At 30.8% G+C, this 21,200-nt stretch overlaps 2 protein-coding genes across 2 annotated transcripts; both read left to right on the top strand.

Annotated features, from left to right (window-relative positions):
- The first annotated feature begins 664 nt into the window (after positions 1-664).
- LOC111422930 (uncharacterized protein DDB_G0287625-like) lies at positions 665-1,546 on the top strand. Its single transcript, XM_023056189.2, has one exon. The coding sequence runs from the start codon at positions 665-667 to the stop codon at positions 1,544-1,546; it is 882 nt and encodes a 293-aa protein (XP_022911957.2).
- A 12,537-nt stretch (positions 1,547-14,083) lies between these two features.
- On the top strand, positions 14,084-14,947 carry LOC139431343 (uncharacterized protein DDB_G0287625-like). Its single transcript, XM_071198998.1, has one exon. The coding sequence runs from the start codon at positions 14,084-14,086 to the stop codon at positions 14,945-14,947; it is 864 nt and encodes a 287-aa protein (XP_071055099.1).
- Positions 14,948-21,200: the final 6,253 nt, after the last annotated feature.

Genomic DNA, 21,200 nt, shown 5'->3' with positions numbered 1-21,200 from the left:
CTTATTTGAAACAGATGAAGTCTCACCATCATTTGTGAAAAAACTGGAAACTAAGTTATGTCATTTACTTAATAGACTAGAAAAATTAGAGTCAGCCGATAAAGTAATTTGCGCAGAACGAGGTAAATTATTGACAGAAACAATGTGTTTTGTTACTCGATTACATTCTGTTCAAGAAAATGTTAGTAAAAATAAGACAGAAACAGTCCCTTTAGATTTATCTCTTCAATCTGAAACAATTGCTAGTCCTACTCCTTCAATAGGAAATACTCAAACATCAACTCCTCTTAAAAAATCAGACGATGCTAATATAACAAAAATGCTTGAACAACTTTATTTGAAAGACATGAATGAAATAACAAAGTGGAATTTAAAATTCTCTGGTGAAGATGAATTCACTATTACTGCTTTTTTAGAAAGAATTAATGAATTATGTGCTTCAAGAGGTATAAATAAACTAAACCTGTTTAAAAGCGCAGTTGAACTTTTTGAAGGAAAAGCTTTAATATTTTTTAGATCTATCCGTGATTCAATTTATGATTGGGATACTCTATAACATTTACGCGATGAATTTTTACCACGAGACTATAATGATAAATTATGGAACCAAATTAAAACGCGAACTCAAGGCGAAAACGAATCAATAGGTATCTATGTAGCTATAATGAATAATCTATTTAAAAGGTTGACAATCTCTGTAAGCGAAGAGCTTAAATTACGAATACTTCGTAAAAACATCTTACCATTCTATCAAACACAACTAACCCTAGTTACCATTACAACTGAAAACCAATTAATTGAGTTATGCCGTACTTTGGATTCGACTCGCGAATCAATAGTAAATTTTGTACCACCTACTCTAAATAAAACCACAATAGAGTCAGATTTAGCTTATAATAGGGGAACAAAAAAGATACTTAATACGCTTAGCGTTAATTTTAAAGAAAACATAGACAACGATAGCGATAGATCGAGAGATAGATGTAGAGATAGATCAGAAGATAGATATACAGATAGATCGAGAGATAGATATAGAAATAGATCAGAAGATAGAGATAGATCAGAAGATAGATATAGAAATAGAATAGAACACAGATGTAGAGATAGATCAGGAGATAGATTCGAATACAAATATAGAGATAGATCAGGAGATAGATATAAAGGTAGATCAGAACACAAATATAGATATGAGTCAAGTGATAGAAACGCAAACATGCGAGAAAATAAAAGTAGATACAGGGAATGGTCAGAAAGTAGAAATAGAGATAGGAGCTTAAGTTCTAGTAGAGATAGAAATCATCGATTTGGTAACCCAAATATTCAAAAAGATTCTAACTATCACGAATTTGATAAAGGTAATAGTAAAGAACAAAATCAGTTTCAACGTGATAACTATCAACAATCATATCGTTCATCTTACACATCTCGAACACCCGAAAATAATAACATAACAGACAATAAACCAAATAAGGTCATAACTTGTTACCGCTGTGGTCAACGTAACCACTACGCAAATCATTGTATTCTCAAAAAGTCAAAAAACTAATTTTCAAGAAGTTCCTAGACCGTGAATTTCTTAAAACACCTGAAAAATCGGTCATCAAATTTAATTTAAATAATTTATGTACACAAAAAGAAATCAAAGCATATCATAAATCAAACAAACCAATTCTTGATTATATGTTGTCTCAATCCAATAATAACAATACATGTCCACATGTAAAAATTTCTATTTATGGATATGAAATGAATGGAATGTTAGATTCTGGTGCAAACCAAATTTTCTTAGGTAATACAGGTTATAAAATATTATTGAACTTAGGTATCAAATTAAAACCAATAAAAAATACTACGTGTACTATTGCAAATAATGACGAACTTGAATGCATAGGAATGATGACTATTCCTATTACATTGCAAAACAAAACCCATATCTTTGATATTTATGTAGTGCCAAGTGTACATCATACAATAGTGTTGGGTACAATATTTTGGATAAAAATGGCATTAGTACCAAACCTAAGGTTAGGAGAGTTTTACTTCAATGATGAACAGAAACAAAATCAAAATTTAAATATCAATTTAATTCAAACTAGTGAAGATTTAACATTCGAACAAAAACATGAATTAAATAATGTGGTTAACAATTACTTTAATGAAATAAAAGATATTAATTTAGGATGCACAAATTTAGTAGAACACAAAATTATTTGTAACAGTCAACCAATAAAATCAAGAAATTATCCCGTTAGTAATTATATTCAACAAAAAATTAATGAAGAAATTAACCGTATGCTTGAATTGGGAGTGATTGAAAAAAGTAATTCAGGATGGAATTCTCCTATTTTAATGGTCCCAAAACGAGATGGTAGCTATAGGTTTTGTATTGATTACCGAAAATTAAATAATGTCACTGAGAAAAGCGCATATCCCCTGCCACAAATATCATCAATATTAGATAGGTTAGGTAATGCACGTTATTTAAGTAGTTTAGATATTACATCCGCCTACTGGCAAATTAAAGTAGAGGAAAATAGTAGAAAATTTACTGCTTTTAGTATACCAGGTCGTGGCATGTATCAATTTGTACGAATGCCCTTTGGCTTAACTAATGCACCAGCAACGTTTGAAAGTTTAGTGGATAGAATATTCGGTCCAGAATTAGAACCATTTTTGTTTAAATACCTTGATGATATTATAATAGTAACACCAGATTTTGAGACTCATATTAAAATATTAAAAGAAGTTTTTCGTAGATTGAGGGCTGCAAATTTAACACTAAACAAAGAAAAATGCAAATTTTGTCGAGATGAATTAAAATACGTAGGTTATATTGTAAATAGAGCTGGATTAAATGTAGACCCAGAAAAAGTATCTGCAATTGTAAATATGCCATCACCAAAAACCCCTAAACAAGTACGACGCATAATAGGTATGATTTCATGGTACAGACGATTTTTACCAAACATGTCCTCTATAGTAGCGCCTTTAACATCCTTAACACGTAAAAATGTTAAATTTAAATGGACTACGGAATGCGAAAAAGCATTTAATGATATTAAAAGTGCATTAGTATCGGCACCTATACTCTCTTGTCCAAATTTCAAATATCCTTTTACTTTGCAATGCGATGCTAGTTCTAATGGAATTGGCGCTGTTCTTTTCCAAGAATATAATAATTCACAACATGTTATAGCATACATATCAAGATCATTAACGTATAACGAACAAAAATACACAGTTACAGAACGAGAATGCTTAGCAGTTATTTGGGCATGTGAAAAACTCAGATGTTATATAGAAGGTCCACAAAAGTTTACAGTCATAACCGATCATCACAGCCTCGTTTGGTTACACAACCTTAAAAATCCAAACGGTAGATTAGGACGATGGGTTTTACGTTTGCAGGGTTTTAATTATGAAATTATCCATAGGCCAGGTAAATACAATGTTGTAGCAGACTGCTTATCACGAACTTCATTGGGTAATAATAGAGACAACAATAATGAAAATAACGAACCAAATAAAACACTTAACATAATAGAAATTAACGAAGACGATTATAAACCTGATAAATGGTATTCAAAATTATTTACAAAAATTAATACGAAACCATTAGATTTTCCTAATTGGAGAATTGATGAGAATAACAAATTATATAAACATATACAAGATAATAATTTTAACAGTGAGGTACATAATTGGAAATTAGTTGTACCAAAAGCAGCCAGAAACAAAATTTTAGATAAATATCATAGTCATCCAAAAGCAGGTCATTTAGGAATCCACAAAACATACCATAGAATTCTTGCTAATTATTATTGGCCAAGATTAAAATCAGATTGTTATAGATTTATTAATAGATGTCGTATATGCCAAGAACAAAAACCAGAACAAAGAAAAAAAGCGGGAGAAATGGGTTCAAAGCCAAATATTACTTCTTGTTGGCAATATATTGCAACAGATATTATAGGTCCTCTAGTAACAAGTTCTCAAGGAAATAAATTTATATTAACAATTTGCGATTATTTCAGTAAGTTTACATTATTCTTTCCTATGAGAAATTCAAATACTAAAACAGTACAAAAAATACTAGAAAACAATGTATTTTTAATTTTTGGAGTACCCGAATATCTTAAAACAGATAACGGAGTGCAATTTAAAAGCAAAGATTTTAATAATTTTCTTAAAGAATATGGAGTAAGATTACTTAACAATCCCTTATATCATCCCGAACCAAACTTTTCAGAAAGGTATAATCGTATAATTAAAGTAATGATCTCATCCTACATTACAAACAATCAAAAACTTTGGGATAAATATTTACCGCAATTAGGGTGTGCCTTAAGAACATCTAAATCGGAAGTAACCCAAAACACACCTTATTTTATTAATTTTGGTAATGAAATGATACTAGATGGTAGACAATATGCACATAACAGAGATAAAATTAGCATGGTTGATAGTAATACGACAGAAAATGAGTCCGACGAAAAAACAAATAAACTAAAAATAATTAGAAAATTTGTAAAAACAAAATTAAATGATTCTCATTTAAAAACTAAACATAATTATAATTTACGACATAGACAAGTACAATTTAAATTAGGTGATTATGTCTGGAAAAGAGAATATTCACTATCAGACGCTTCAAAGAATTATTCAGCTAAATTAGGAAAAAAGTTTACAGGTCCATATAAAATTAAAAATAAATTAGGTATAAATACTTATGAATTAGAGGATAGGGATGGTAAATCAAAAGGAAATTGGCATGTGAAGGATTTAAAGCCTGATCATACACTCGATCCTGTAGAAATTAACAGTGCCTTATATAACAAGACAAGTGGGAACTATTTAAACAAAAACTTTCTTCGTTGTCAAGCTTTAATCTACCCCGTATGATGTTATCAAACTCATATAAAACTTGTCAACTTCATTTGTTCTGTGACGCTTCTGAAATTGGATATGCTACAATCGCTTATTTGCGTTGTGAAGAGCTCGATTCATCAATTAAGACTTATTTCATGGGTGGAAAGTGGACAATTTCAATCCCGAGACTTGAATTATGTGGAGCTACACTTGTCGCTGATTTTTTTTTTAGTGATAAAGGATGTTCTTTCGACCAGAATTGTTTTTGAGTCAATCCACAGATAAGGTATATATAGATAGGCATCTCTCATCACAATCCTCGTATTAAGTATTTAGTTAAGGTGCCAGTCGTCATTGGCGCTGATGTTAGGTGCGACGTGCGCTACGAATAGCGGGAATTTTGAATTTTTTTTGCTGTAAAATTATACTTATATAATTGTTTCTATGTCGTATTTGTTGTAAATAACATAGTGTATCGACATTATTTTATAAAAGTTGTATCCTATGAAGCTTGTGCAATACAATTTTTACTGTTAAAATACACTATTTCTTGTACTAGTAATGCATTTTTCACATAAAATAAAAACGTGTAATCTACATTTTTCTAGTGTTCATGCATAAAATAGTAAATTTTAACATTAATTACATTGCACAGATATTATAGGATAAATCTTATATAAAATACAGAGTAATAGCATGATATTTACACAAAATATGACATAGAAACAATTATATATGTATAATAATTATTATTTAATAATTATTATCATTTATTCCTGTTTATTTTGATGAAGAACAATAAAAACACATTTTCTATTTAAGATTTTTATTTCTTTAAATTCTTAATAGCTTCCTTTTTCTTTTTCCATTTGTTACATTTATCTACAGCTAATTCTTTAATACAATCATTAATATTTCTATTGTCTACCCCTTTTAAAATTTTATTTACATTTTTTATCCAACAAAATATATAGAAATGAACAAATTTTTTAATAAATAAATCTTTCAAATTATGTTTTTGACAATTAAAATTAATATTTAAATTTTGTTTTATTAAAGCAATCAACTGAATGCTAATATTGTTATCTACACATTTTTTAGCTAAATTGAGATGCATTATTTCGTTACATATACTGTAAACTTGTATAAATTTCGAATTTGGGCGCAGTAATTTATTTAGTGAATATTCTCTCACAGCAATAAGCTGATGTTCTTCCATATCATGTTCAGAAATAAGTTGTCCTTTGCAATTTTTGCACCCTTTAACAATTCGTATGATACATTTAGCAAAATAACCTGCCATGTAAGAATGGTGTTGAATGACAAGGTCAGAACGGTTGACATTGTAGGTATTTTCGTTAACCTCTTCTTGATCATCCTCTTCCAATATATATTTTTCTTCTCTTCTGTTGTGGTTGGTAAGAAATTCCCTCAGGGAGTTAATAACACCCTCACTTTCATCCAACTCACAGTTAGCCCCCACAGAATGAGAAGAGACAAAATTGTTCACTAATAAAGTTTTGAATGAATTTGTAAAAGCATCAACTGTTGGATTGATATTTCTGACCCCGTGGCTTCGTATGCAAGAAAAGAAATTTTCCACGGGATCTTGGTTTAAATTTCTTACTAAAAGATATTCAAACCCATTCTGTCTCATTTTGCACCAAATATATTTTAAACCCTTCAAGGTTGTAATCCAATTTTTTATTGTAGGGGGCACAGATGTTTGTCCTCCTGGTTTTAAAATACTCACAGAATTTAAGACTTTTATAGCCTCCTCCCAAAAAAACAAATGAGGTGACGAGTTCGTCACTGCACCCTTTAAAGGTTTTCCCTCTTCGGCGTGTAACATACTCCCATTGACGCTGTCGAATAACTTATCCCCAAATAACAAGAAATCTGCAGTGTCTACTGCAGTGTCTGGCAGACAAGTACCTAAAATACAAAAATAAGTTTTAAATTTAATACATAAAAAATGATATAAAGTTATTTAATATATATTTCTTTATCCATATCACCTATTATATTTAATTATTTATATTAAAACAGATTATACTTTGGTGATTGAAAAAAATAAATTTTAATCACCAAAGTATAATCTGTTTTAAAACAATTAAATAAAGTTATTTAAAATGTTAACACAAAACAACACTTGAAATAACATTAAGTTAATGTATGTAATGATTCATTAAAAACTTACCAAACTTGACTAGTCCTCTCATTGTAGATGAAACCCTATGTGAGAACACTTGGGCTGCCAGTTTCACCTTCATTTTTTTCATTTTTTGTTTCACAACATGTGCCTCCGTTAACTTGTACAGCATTCTACTATCATAATCACCATCATCTAATTCGTATAAGTTAACAATGTCCTTCCAGGAAGCTGTTTGACGTCCACTTTTCCATTGAAAGCTAATATTATGTTCTAGTAGGTTATTTCTCAAACCTTTCAGCAAATGGGGGCCATCAAACAATGGGATCACCTCCAGACCATCAACATCAAAACCGAACAATCTGTTTTCTGCTTCTTTTTGAGCAAATTTTCGGTTTGTTTCATCAACTAACATTTTTATGGCTGTACAATTAATACTAAGTTGGTCACAAACAGTCGCAACTACAATTAAACCGATATTACGTAGAGATGTAATAATGGTTTTTAAATTTCGCACTATATTGGGTGCATTCATGCCATTTTCAGAAAAAAATAAGCAATTGGTTGCTTCCATTTCTTCCTCAATCCACGGGCCATAAACACCATCGCATGATCAGCAAACTTTTTTCGTCTACCATCACCGCAATCCTCAAACCCTTCAATGCGACCTGTTTTTTTATTATATGACAAGGATGGTTCTATAGACATCTCATCAAACATTAAACAGCAATACCTATCATGGTGTTCCATCTTAGCCACTGATACCTCAAGTGCTTTGAAAATTGGTTCATTAATGCCTACACTGAATGGAACATTATTTAGTAACGTTAAAAGTGTTTTTCGAGATGGCAACGCGAAAGTTTTTTGTAGGAGGCGATAGCCTTTTGGGCTTTGTTTTAATAGCGACAAAGCAAAAATTTTGTCCTCTATTGTGTAACGCCGTCCTTTACTTCTTTTCCCTTGCATAAGTAATTGCGAATTTATGAAATTAAATGTCGTTCTATTAACTTTGTCAACAAAAGAATCGCTTGAATTCAAAAAATTCTTGGCCTCAAAGAGTCGTCTTCTCACTGTTGCATTTTCCCGCTGTAACCTTCGACTAACAGAAATCATGTTCCGTGCTATGGTATAAAATTTCTTGGCCTTAGGTGTTAAGTTGATACTTCTTGTTGTTAATCCATGACGTAACAAATTAATTCTTCTGTTCAAATCTGTAAGCACAACAGTTTTGTAAATCATTTTAAGTAAGTGATAGAGTATGAACAATTATAATTACCTGTTCGTCTTCTAGGTGTACTAGGAGATTTAACGATAATCTGAGCAGATTCTCTGTGAGGTGAAGAATCTAAAACAATAATTTTAGTTTTTTAATTTAGAAGCTTGAGAATGCTAGTTATTTCTTTAACATTTTCTATGTGGCAAATAAAGAAATTAAATACATTTAGAGCCATCTATGAAAGATAGGTAGAGATAAAAAGCTTTCGTACTTATAGGTAGAGATAAAATATATAGTATGGGAATTGAGAGGAAATATTTTCCCAATGTAATTTCATTTTAATATTCACATTCTTGATATTTTTATATGCACTATGAAAAAGGGCATAAGAGGGATGGCTATACACTTCATGGTGCATATAAAAACATCATGAGTATTTATTTAGGGAATTTGTTATCTATTATCACTACAGAATTTAATTATTAAGAAAAAACGCAAAACTTTGAGATATTGTTGTATTACTTTTGCTCTCGAGAAGTTTTTATAACGTTTACAATGTTTTAGAATCGAATTCAGAAAGAAACTTTTTCGAGTCAAAGTTATTTACAATTATGATGTGTAAACAAGTGTCAAATAAAACTTAACACTATGCCATCTGGCGACACAACGGTGGTGTCGCGCGAAAAATATCGCTTAACGGCCGACGTCACCACATTGGTGTTGCGCGCTACATATGGATCTAAGTGAAGGTGAAAAAAATTTAAACCAGGACATATTCTTGATAAAAAAAATTTTTGAGGCGCATGCACCATTTTGTAGATTTTGTCAAAACTGGTTAAAATAAAAAATGCGTTATAATATAAACCCATTAATAAACGTAAAAGATGTAAAAAAAAGATACATTACATTATTCTACATTTCTAATTTTTATTAATTTTTTTTTTAATATTTTTCTGATGAATAGATACATTTTAATAATAACTCATCTCCCTAAATGGTTTGATAAATTTTGTGTACTGGTTTCACTTCGCAATTAACCAGGACTAATTACCAAAAAAGCAGTACTGTACTGGTAAAACCAGTACGAATGGTCACCTTAATCTAAGTAATCTGAATTTTCTGCCGGCGCCAAGCGAATAAATTTTTGCGAAACGTGCGGACGGCAAAGTGTTAAAATTCAAATACTACTCTTGTTTACCTTTGACGCCACAGTGTAAATCCTGAATGTTACTGCAACTGGCTATTGGGTCTAAAACTTCATGTTCTGTTGAAGGTAGTGTAACAGAGTTCCCTTAAAAAAAAATAATAAGATTTGTTTGTTCAAATAGTTATTTTTCATATATAAGTCATTAGTACCTGGCAAATATAATGTAGGTATTGCCCTTGCCTTTAAATTTGACCTATTTCGATTCATGAAATACTTGTGTTCCATTGAAAAGTGGACATCACAAATCCTTGAAACTCTTCTCCGAGAGATTGAAATATCTTGTCGTCCAATTGCTTGTACCCATAATCTGAACAACTGCAAGAGGTAATGTGGCTTTAAAACATATTTCTAAAGACATAAATACACAGAATGTCCGGAAATTGCATTCATATATTTAAAGGGATGATTCAACATAAAAGTTCATTAAAAAAAGTTCACATAAAGGTATGTACTAAAATGAAAGGAGCAATACAAGCAATGAAAGGATCCTACTATGATTTTTAGTGATAATTTCATACATTTTACTTAATGTTATTTATCTCAGAAACGAGGGGTTCAATGTGGTTATTCATCTTCATCTTCAAAGTGCCCTAGCTCCTTTAGGAATCACTTTAGGACACATCTTTATATGAACTATTCTTCATGGTTTTTATGTAGAATCACCCCTTTAAATATATGAACGCAATTTCCAGACAACATGTATAAACACATTAAACCGCTGTGGAATTACCACAAGCAAATCTCAGGTGGAAAACGTTAATATAAATGTTTTTAAATAATTAAATTAAATTAAAATAACTTAAAATAAAACTCACCTCTGGATCTTGTGGAAAAGAATGAAATGTGACCTTTTTATCGCTGTGAGTGCAGTCAGGAACAACACATTTATATCCTATATTGGATATAAATACTGGTAATTTCAATGATAAAAGTAATAATTTTTAAGTATAGTTCATTTTTTTTTCTATAATACCTGTCAAATTGTTGCAAAGTTGGCAAAATTAACAGAGAGTTTTGTTTTATCATGTTTTGAAATAGATATGTCACACTGATATCTGAGCTTTCGTTATTCAAAAAGAAAAAGTGCATAAAAAATGTTGTGGGGTGTTTATTTGCCATTTATTTACCTAGAAAAGGTATTTTGTTCTACTTAATTACTTTGTAGCACGTTTTTACAATAAATATGTACTTCGTTAAAATCGTATTTATCTGAAAATTTATTAGTATTTTAACCTCATCTATTTAGTTACTGAGAATGTTACTAAAAATCAGGAAAACAACATACATTTTATAAGGATCCTAGATAATACCAGCAGAAACCCTAAAAAATTTACATTGACAGGTATTATAGAAAAAAAACGAACTATATGTATTTTTAATTTTGGTGTAAATATAATATGTAAATTTGAAATAATTAATCGTGTTACGGATATTATTCCTTTTGTGTTTTTGTGTTTAAAAAAAAAAAAGAGAAAACGTAAGGTAACTGCTATTAATTTTTTTTTTTTGATCTATGATGCATCTTTTCAGCAGTATCCTCAATAATGGCAATTCCTATTTTATAAAAATAAATAAACCCGTTCCTCAACTTTCTCCATTCAACCATAGGTGGAAATTTAACAAAATATTAATTACTTTAAACTTTTAATATTGCTCTAAATTTTATTCAACATTTTAGTAACAATTATAAATTTTCATTTTATATAAATATTAAATATAACTTTTGTTAAAAATTTGTTTTGAAACACGCAGTCCAAGAAATGACGTTAAGACCAAGTTTTTGTTAGTAAGGGTATATAAGAAAACCCGGATATGCTTTCATAACATTCGGAATTTTTCGTCAACGTGATAGCATCGATTGTGACAGAATAATTTGTTGATTTCGACATCGTTAAAATTTCTTATAATAAATTTTGAGTCGTGAAGACAAAACGCAAGTTAGCGGATTAATTCACATTACGATAATTTCTTCTGATAATAGTAATTATCATTTTACGGAGTTTTCCGGATTTTGTTTTATCACGAAATAAAAATTTATTCGACGTAAAGCCTCGTGGAAATTGAGGTAAGATTTTCGTCATTCTTGTTAAATAAAATCATTCATTATTTTTTTTTTGCTGAAACTTAATACTAACACATAGAATTTTCATTTTTCAATATAGGCTTTTTTTCTTTCTCCTTTTTTATTCCACCATTTGCTCTGAGAGCAAATTATCATCCTCAAATTTAATCCACCGCCATCCAGAGGAATTAAAAGGGCTGAGGATTCTGAGATCTTTCGATTTGAAGACGGTATCCATTAAGGTCAGATCGATTCATCATTTTTTTTATTATTTCGGCTGCTTCACAACCTATATATATTATAAACTATTTTTTTTGTGTAAAGAAGTTCTGTTTGAGAGACAACACATTTATTAATCTATTATTTTTTTTTTTTACAATCTTACTCGCTGAACACAAGCTTGTGGTAGAGAAGGTTATTAATAATTTTATAATATTTTTTTACTATACAAACAGGCTTCGTCTAATTAACAAAAATTATATAAATAGAATTTAAAAAAAATAACATTTGTAACAGTAGTAGATAAAAGCCGATTCTAGAACCTCCTCTCAGAACCTCAGGTCAAGGTCAAGGCCAAGGTCACGTTGAGTGACCATGACCTTGACCTTGCCCTGAGGTTCTGGGAGGAGGTTCCAGAATCGGCTATTGCAAAGGGGGTCGTTGACCAGTAACCTTGACCTAAACAATGACCTTTACTTTGAGCTCACCTCAGGTCAAGATCACGTTTAGTGACCATGACCTTGATCAGTAACCTTGACCTGAACAATGACCTTTACTTTGATCTCAACGGAGACCTTGAAGTCAACCTTAATTGTGACCATGACATTGACCGTGTACGTGACCTGAAATGAAGGTTACACGACGTGAGGCCATTGAAAACCCCACTTCGGAGGAGGTATGCTTTAAATAGCAGATAGAAAATCGTGTTCAACAGTATTGAAGTAAGAGTGTTGTGAACATAAAGAAATTGAGGAACTTGTAGCTCCTATTTTAAGCAGTTTACATCGCTTAAATATAATGGCATCGAGAAATCCAATTAAAGTCATCGATATGCAAGGGTTTACTTTATCTTCGGGATTTCGAGTTAAAGAATTGGCTATCGGTGATGGTGAGTCGATTTCCCATTTCATATTTCAACCTGATATAAGTTATGAAAGACTCAATAAGCGAGAATGTCGACAAGTGCGTTGGGAGGAGAATAACTTACACCATTTGCATTACGAGAATGGATATGTACCCTATAATCAACTGAAAGACATTCTGGAACAGCATACATGCGGAGTGGAGGTGGTGTTTGTAAAGGGATCTCAAAAAGAAAAGGTATTGAGAGACCTATTATCATCGGTAAAGCCAGTGATTATTAATTTACAAGATAATATATATTGCCCTTTGCTTTCGTTGAGTCAAAATTCTTGCGCATATCATTATAAATCGGAAAGCAGTTGTGCAATTGAAAATGTTAAATTAATTTTAAAATTTTTAAAATTTAAGATTTTTTTTTATATTGTCAATTCTTAGATTTTTTTTTCTTTATTATAAATCATTACCTTACAGTATTTCAAAATATTTTTTTTCCTTATAATGCCCTGAGAGTGTAGCATTTTTGGCGCCCAACGTTAAAAGTGTTTATCGGTTTTGATTCCTTTCTTGCCAATAATTAGAGTAGCTATTACAAATAAATCAATAAAAATGTTAACACTATCGCCTGATAGATTACTGAAAGACGAACTAATTTTCGAAATAAATAGTAGAGGAGGTCAAGTAGATGACTCTCATAATTGTAAAGAGATGGTTAAAATTTTAAGAGAACTTCTTTTGTTAGAAAAGAGTGGTAAAAGTTTTAGATCTGATTTTGAAGTCAATGAACAGGCAGAAATAAACGTCATAAATAAAAAATTAATTGATATTAAAACCTTATTTGAAACAGATGAAGTCTCACCATCATTTGTGAAAAAACTGGAAACTAAGTTATGTCATTTACTTAATAGACTAGAAAAATTAGAGTCAGCCGATAAAGTAATTTGCGCAGAACGAGGTAAATTATTGACAGAAACAATGTGTTTTGTTACTCGATTACATTCTGTTCAAGAAAATGTTAGTAAAAATAAGACAGAAACAGTCCCTTTAGATTTATCTCTTCAATCTGAAACAATTGCTAGTCCTACTCCTTCAATAGGAAATACTCAAACATCAACTCCTCTTAAAAAATCAGACGATGCTAATATAACAAAAATGCTTGAACAACTTTATTTGAAAGACATGAATGAAATAACAAAGTGGAATTTAAAATTCTCTGGTGAAGATGAATTCACTATTACTGCTTTTTTAGAAAGAATTAATGAATTATGTGCTTCAAGAGGTATAAATAAACTAAACCTGTTTAAAAGCGCAGTTGAACTTTTTGAAGGAAAAGCTTTAATATTTTTTAGATCTATCCGTGATTCAATTTATGATTGGGATACTCTATAACATTTACGCGATGAATTTTTACCACGAGACTATAATGATAAATTATGGAACCAAATTAAAACGCGAACTCAAGGCGAAAACGAATCAATAGGTATCTATGTAGCTATAATGAATAATCTATTTAAAAGGTTGACAATCTCTGTAAGCGAAGAGCTTAAATTACGAATACTTCGTAAAAACATCTTACCATTCTATCAAACACAACTAACCCTAGTTACCATTACAACTGAAAACCAATTAATTGAGTTATGCCGTACTTTGGATTCGACTCGCGAATCAATAGTAAATTTTGTACCACCTACTCTAAATAAAACCACAATAGAGTCAGATTTAGCTTATAATAGGGGAACAAAAAAGATACTTAATACGCTTAGCGTTAATTTTAAAGAAAACATAGACAACGATAGCGATAGATCGAGAGATAGATGTAGAGATAGATCAGAAGATAGATATACAGATAGATCGAGAGATAGATATAGAAATAGATCAGAAGATAGATATAGAAATAGAATAGAACACAGATGTAGAGATAGATCAGGAGATAGATTCGAATACAAATATAGAGATAGATCAGGAGATAGATATAAAGGTAGATCAGAACACAAATATAGATATGAGTCAAGTGATAGAAACGCAAACATGCGAGAAAATAAAAGTAGATACAGGGAATGGTCAGAAAGTAGAAATAGAGATAGGAGCTTAAGTTCTAGTAGAGATAGAAATCATCGATTTGGTAACCCAAATATTCAAAAAGATTCTAACTATCACGAATTTGATAAAGGTAATAGTAAAGAACAAAATCAGTTTCAACGTGATAACTATCAACAATCATATCGTTCATCTTACACATCTCGAACACCCGAAAATAATAACATAACAGACAATAAACCAAATAAGGTCATAACTTGTTACCGCTGTGGTCAACGTAACCACTACGCAAATCATTGTATTCTCAAAAAGTCAAAAAACTAATTTTCAAGAAGTTCCTAGACCGTGAATTTCTTAAAACACCTGAAAAATCGGTCATCAAATTTAATTTAAATAATTTATGTACACAAAAAGAAATCAAAGCATATCATAAATCAAACAAACCAATTCTTGATTATATGTTGTCTCAATCCAATAATAACAATACATGTCCACATGTAAAAATTTCTATTTATGGATATGAAATGAATGGAATGTTAGATTCTGGTGCAAACCAAATTTTCTTAGGTAATACAGGTTATAAAATATTATTGAACTTAGGTATCAAATTAAAACCAATAAAAAATACTACGTGTACTATTGCAAATAATGACGAACTTGAATGCATAGGAATGATGACTATTCCTATTACATTGCAAAACAAAACCCATATCTTTGATATTTATGTAGTGCCAAGTGTACATCATACAATAGTGTTGGGTACAATATTTTGGATAAAAATGGCATTAGTACCAAACCTAAGGTTAGGAGAGTTTTACTTCAATGATGAACAGAAACAAAATCAAAATTTAAATATCAATTTAATTCAAACTAGTGAAGATTTAACATTCGAACAAAAACATGAATTAAATAATGTGGTTAACAATTACTTTAATGAAATAAAAGATATTAATTTAGGATGCACAAATTTAGTAGAACACAAAATTATTTGTAACAGTCAACCAATAAAATCAAGAAATTATCCCGTTAGTAATTATATTCAACAAAAAATTAATGAAGAAATTAACCGTATGCTTGAATTGGGAGTGATTGAAAAAAGTAATTCAGGATGGAATTCTCCTATTTTAATGGTCCCAAAACGAGATGGTAGCTATAGGTTTTGTATTGATTACCGAAAATTAAATAATGTCACTGAGAAAAGCGCATATCCCCTGCCACAAATATCATCAATATTAGATAGGTTAGGTAATGCACGTTATTTAAGTAGTTTAGATATTACATCCGCCTACTGGCAAATTAAAGTAGAGGAAAATAGTAGAAAATTTACTGCTTTTAGTATACCAGGTCGTGGCATGTATCAATTTGTACGAATGCCCTTTGGCTTAACTAATGCACCAGCAACGTTTGAAAGTTTAGTGGATAGAATATTCGGTCCAGAATTAGAACCATTTTTGTTTAAATACCTTGATGATATTATAATAGTAACACCAGATTTTGAGACTCATATTAAAATATTAAAAGAAGTTTTTCGTAGATTGAGGGCTGCAAATTTAACACTAAACAAAGAAAAATGCAAATTTTGTCGAGATGAATTAAAATACGTAGGTTATATTGTAAATAGAGCTGGATTAAATGTAGACCCAGAAAAAGTATCTGCAATTGTAAATATGCCATCACCAAAAACCCCTAAACAAGTACGACGCATAATAGGTATGATTTCATGGTACAGACGATTTTTACCAAACATGTCCTCTATAGTAGCGCCTTTAACATCCTTAACACGTAAAAATGTTAAATTTAAATGGACTACGGAATGCGAAAAAGCATTTAATGATATTAAAAGTGCATTAGTATCGGCACCTATACTCTCTTGTCCAAATTTCAAATATCCTTTTACTTTGCAATGCGATGCTAGTTCTAATGGAATTGGCGCTGTTCTTTTCCAAGAATATAATAATTCACAACATGTTATAGCATACATATCAAGATCATTAACGTATAACGAACAAAAATACACAGTTACAGAACGAGAATGCTTAGCAGTTATTTGGGCATGTGAAAAACTCAGATGTTATATAGAAGGTCCACAAAAGTTTACAGTCATAACCGATCATCACAGCCTCGTTTGGTTACACAACCTTAAAAATCCAAACGGTAGATTAGGACGATGGGTTTTACGTTTGCAGGGTTTTAATTATGAAATTATCCATAGGCCAGGTAAATACAATGTTGTAGCAGACTGCTTATCACGAACTTCATTGGGTAATAATAGAGACAACAATAATGAAAATAACGAACCAAATAAAACACTTAACATAATAGAAATTAACGAAGACGATTATAAACCTGATAAATGGTATTCAAAATTATTTACAAAAATTAATACGAAACCATTAGATTTTCCTAATTGGAGAATTGATGAGAATAACAAATTATATAAACATATACAAGATAATAATTTTAACAGTGAGGTACATAATTGGAAATTAGTTGTACCAAAAGCAGCCAGAAACAAAATTTTAGATAAATATCATAGTCATCCAAAAGCAGGTCATTTAGGAATCCACAAAACATACCATAGAATTCTTGCTAATTATTATTGGCCAAGATTAAAATCAGATTGTTATAGATTTATTAATAGATGTCGTATATGCCAAGAACAAAAACCAGAACAAAGAAAAAAAGCGGGAGAAATGGGTTCAAAGCCAAATATTACTTCTTGTTGGCAATATATTGCAACAGATATTATAGGTCCTCTAGTAACAAGTTCTCAAGGAAATAAATTTATATTAACAATTTGCGATTATTTCAGTAAGTTTACATTATTCTTTCCTATGAGAAATTCAAATACTAAAACAGTACAAAAAATACTAGAAAACAATGTATTTTTAATTTTTGGAGTACCCGAATATCTTAAAACAGATAACGGAGTGCAATTTAAAAGCAAAGATTTTAATAATTTTCTTAAAGAATATGGAGTAAGATTACTTAACAATCCCTTATATCATCCCGAACCAAACTTTTCAGAAAGGTATAATCGTATAATTAAAGTAATGATCTCATCCTACATTACAAACAATCAAAAACTTTGGGATAAATATTTACCGCAATTAGGGTGTGCCTTAAGAACATCTAAATCGGAAGTAACCCAAAACACACCTTATTTTATTAATTTTGGTAATGAAATGATACTAGATGGTAGACAATATGCACATAACAGAGATAAAATTAGCATGGTTGATAGTAATACGACAGAAAATGAGTCCGACGAAAAAACAAATAAACTAAAAATAATTAGAAAATTTGTAAAAACAAAATTAAATGATTCTCATTTAAAAACTAAACATAATTATAATTTACGACATAGACAAGTACAATTTAAATTAGGTGATTATGTCTGGAAAAGAGAATATTCACTATCAGACGCTTCAAAGAATTATTCAGCTAAATTAGGAAAAAAGTTTACAGGTCCATATAAAATTAAAAATAAATTAGGTATAAATACTTATGAATTAGAGGATAGGGATGGTAAATCAAAAGGAAATTGGCATGTGAAGGATTTAAAGCCTGATCATACACTCGATCCTGTAGAAATTAACAGTGCCTTATATAACCCTAATTCCAAAATACCAATTTAAAAAAAAAATCCATTGCATGTATTTTTTTTCCGGAAGTAGAGGGAGTGTTACGGATATTATTCCTTTTGTGTTTTTGTGTTTAAAAAAAAAAAAGAGAAAACGTAAGGTAACTGCTATTAATTTTTTTTTTTTTTGATCTATGATGCATCTTTTCAGCAGTATCCTCAATAATGGCAATTCCTATTTTATAAAAATAAATAAACCCGTTCCTCAACTTTCTCCATTCAACCATAGGTGGAAATTTAACAAAATATTAATTACTTTAAACTTTTAATATTGCTCTAAATTTTATTCAACATTTTAGTAACAATTATAAATTTTCATTTTATATAAATATTAAATATAACTTTTGTTAAAAATTTGTTTTGAAACACGCAGTCCAAGAAATGACGTTAAGACCAAGTTTTTGTTAGTAAGGGTATATAAGAAAACCCGGATATGCTTTCATAACATTCTGAATTTTTCGTCAACGTGATAGCATCGATTGTGACAGAATAATTTGTTGATTTCGACATCGTTAAAATTTCTTATAATAAATTTTGAGTCGTGAAGACAAAACGCAAGTTAGCGGATTAATTCACATTACGATAATTTCTTCTGATAATAGTAATTATCATTTTACGGAGTTTTCCGGATTTTGTTTTATCACGAAATAAAAATTTATTCGACGTAAAGCCTCGTGGAAATTGAGGTAAGATTTTCGTCATTCTTGTTAAATAAAATCATTCATTATTTTTTTTTTGCTGAAACTTAATACTAACACAGAATTTTCATTTTTCAATATAGGCTTTTTTTCTTTCTCCTTTTTTATTCCACCATTTGCTCTGAGAGCAAATTATCATCCTCAAATTTAATCCACCGCCATCCAGAGGAATTAAAAGGGCTGAGGATTCTGAGATCTTTCGATTTGAAGACGGTATCCATTAAGGTCAGATCGATTCATCATTTTTTTTATTATTTCGGCTGCTTCACAACCTATATATATTATAAACTATTTTTTTTGTGTAAAGAAGTTCTGTTTGAGAGACAACACATTTATTAATCTATTATTTTTTTTTTTTTACAATCTTACTCGCTGAACACAAGCTTGTGGTAGAGAAGGTTATTAATAATTTTATAATATTTTTTTACTATACAAACAGGCTTCGTCTAATTAACAAAAATTATATAAATAGAATTAAAAAAAAATAACATTTGTAACATTTAAGATTTTTTTTTATATTGTCAATTCTTAGATTTTTTTTTCTTTATTATAAATCATTACCTTACAGTATTTCAAAATATTTTTTTTCCTTATAATGCCCTGAGAGTGTAGCAATCGCTTACCTCGCTAATTGACAATAACAGTAAAAAGCCTTGAAAAAGACTGATAATAATATAATCGTCAGCACAAAAGAAGAAAAGACCAAAAACTCTAAATAAATCACGAAGCGTACTTATCTAGGGTTCAAGAGCAAAAGAAAACAAATATGGCGTACCAAACAAACACTGCCTGTATCACTCACGTGGCGTTACCTTACGCAGGCGCATATCAATCCGAATGTTGGAAGCGCCGACAGCGCCACAGGGGACTGGCACCCTAACTAACTAAAAAGAGTACGTAATATTAAATAAGAGTGAACAGGGCATGAGTCAATCTCTGATTGGTCTGATTCTCAGGTGGTTCAAGAATCAGACCAATCAATGATCACTCATATTCAAGATGTCTTACCAGCAACATCGTAGAAATATGTTCCGTCACATGAAAACCCAGCCGATTGTGCTTCCCGAGATCTTTATCCGGATCAGCATCTTTCTTCCAATCTGTGGTGGAACGGTCCCAGATGGCTCCCTGAAACTTCAACATTATGGCCAATAAATCTAGGTCACATAAAAGAAAGGGACGAGATTAACAAAGAGAAACGATCATTAGTAGTTTGTTCTACTGAAAATAAAGCTCACCCTTCCTTGACAGAGAGGGTTTGCTCAGGATGGGTGGTCGATTACACCATTCGGGAGTGCCATTTGACCAAAAACATCAACTGTTATTACCTAAAAGTTCGCGATTGACTGAACTTGTTATCGAAGAAGCTCATCGTGTTTTTACATCCTGGAAACCGCACACTATCATCAATTTTGGCGCAATAATATTAGATTCTATCTCCAAGGAGAGCTGTCAATAAAGTGTTATCAAGGTGTCTCCGTTGCTTTCGTGTCAGACCGACGTCACAGGTTCCATCTATGGCCGATCTTACTGCATCTTCTGTCTCCGAAATGAAAGCATTCAACGTAGTTGGAATCGACTTTGCCGGTCCGATTTTAACAACAATTTCACAAATTCGAGAAGCTCGGTCTGTCAAATCATATATATATATATATATCTTTGGTTGTTCAGTGACTAAAGCTGTACACCTTGAGCTCGTTTCAGACTTGTCTATGGCGGCCTTTATAGCAGAGATTTTCGGATCAAGGAACCAATTCTGTTGGAGCTAACCATAAACTCAAAGAGATGGCCGAAAGCAGTGGATCATCTTTAAACATCATAATGTTTAAAGATGATCCACTGGCGCTTCAATCCTCCTGGAGCACCGCATTTTAACGGCTTATCAGAAGCTGTTTAGTACAATTTTGTCATTTTCTTGAGCAATGTATAAGAACGTATAAGATGCCTCGCTTACTAGGACAACGTGAGTCAGATTTGTGCAAAAGAGCATCAATTATCGCGCGTTATGAAGCAGGAGTACCCACATTGGATATTGCTGAACGTGTAGGCCTATCGGTAATTAAGAAAAGAAATTATAGTTGCAATACCTAGAGTTGATACAAATTTCACTGGTTTGCAACAAAATCTGCCCAATACAATTTATTATGTACTGACATACCTTATACTATTAATTGTAGTCTAAAAGGGTAAATAAAGGTGATTTGATTTTAATTTGATATATACCTTTTTTTTTGCA

Source organism: Onthophagus taurus, chromosome 8 (assembly GCF_036711975.1).
Source record: "Onthophagus taurus isolate NC chromosome 8, IU_Otau_3.0, whole genome shotgun sequence".
Taxonomy (NCBI): domain Eukaryota; kingdom Metazoa; phylum Arthropoda; class Insecta; order Coleoptera; family Scarabaeidae; genus Onthophagus; species Onthophagus taurus.
This window is presented reverse-complemented; position numbering and strand designations above follow the sequence as displayed.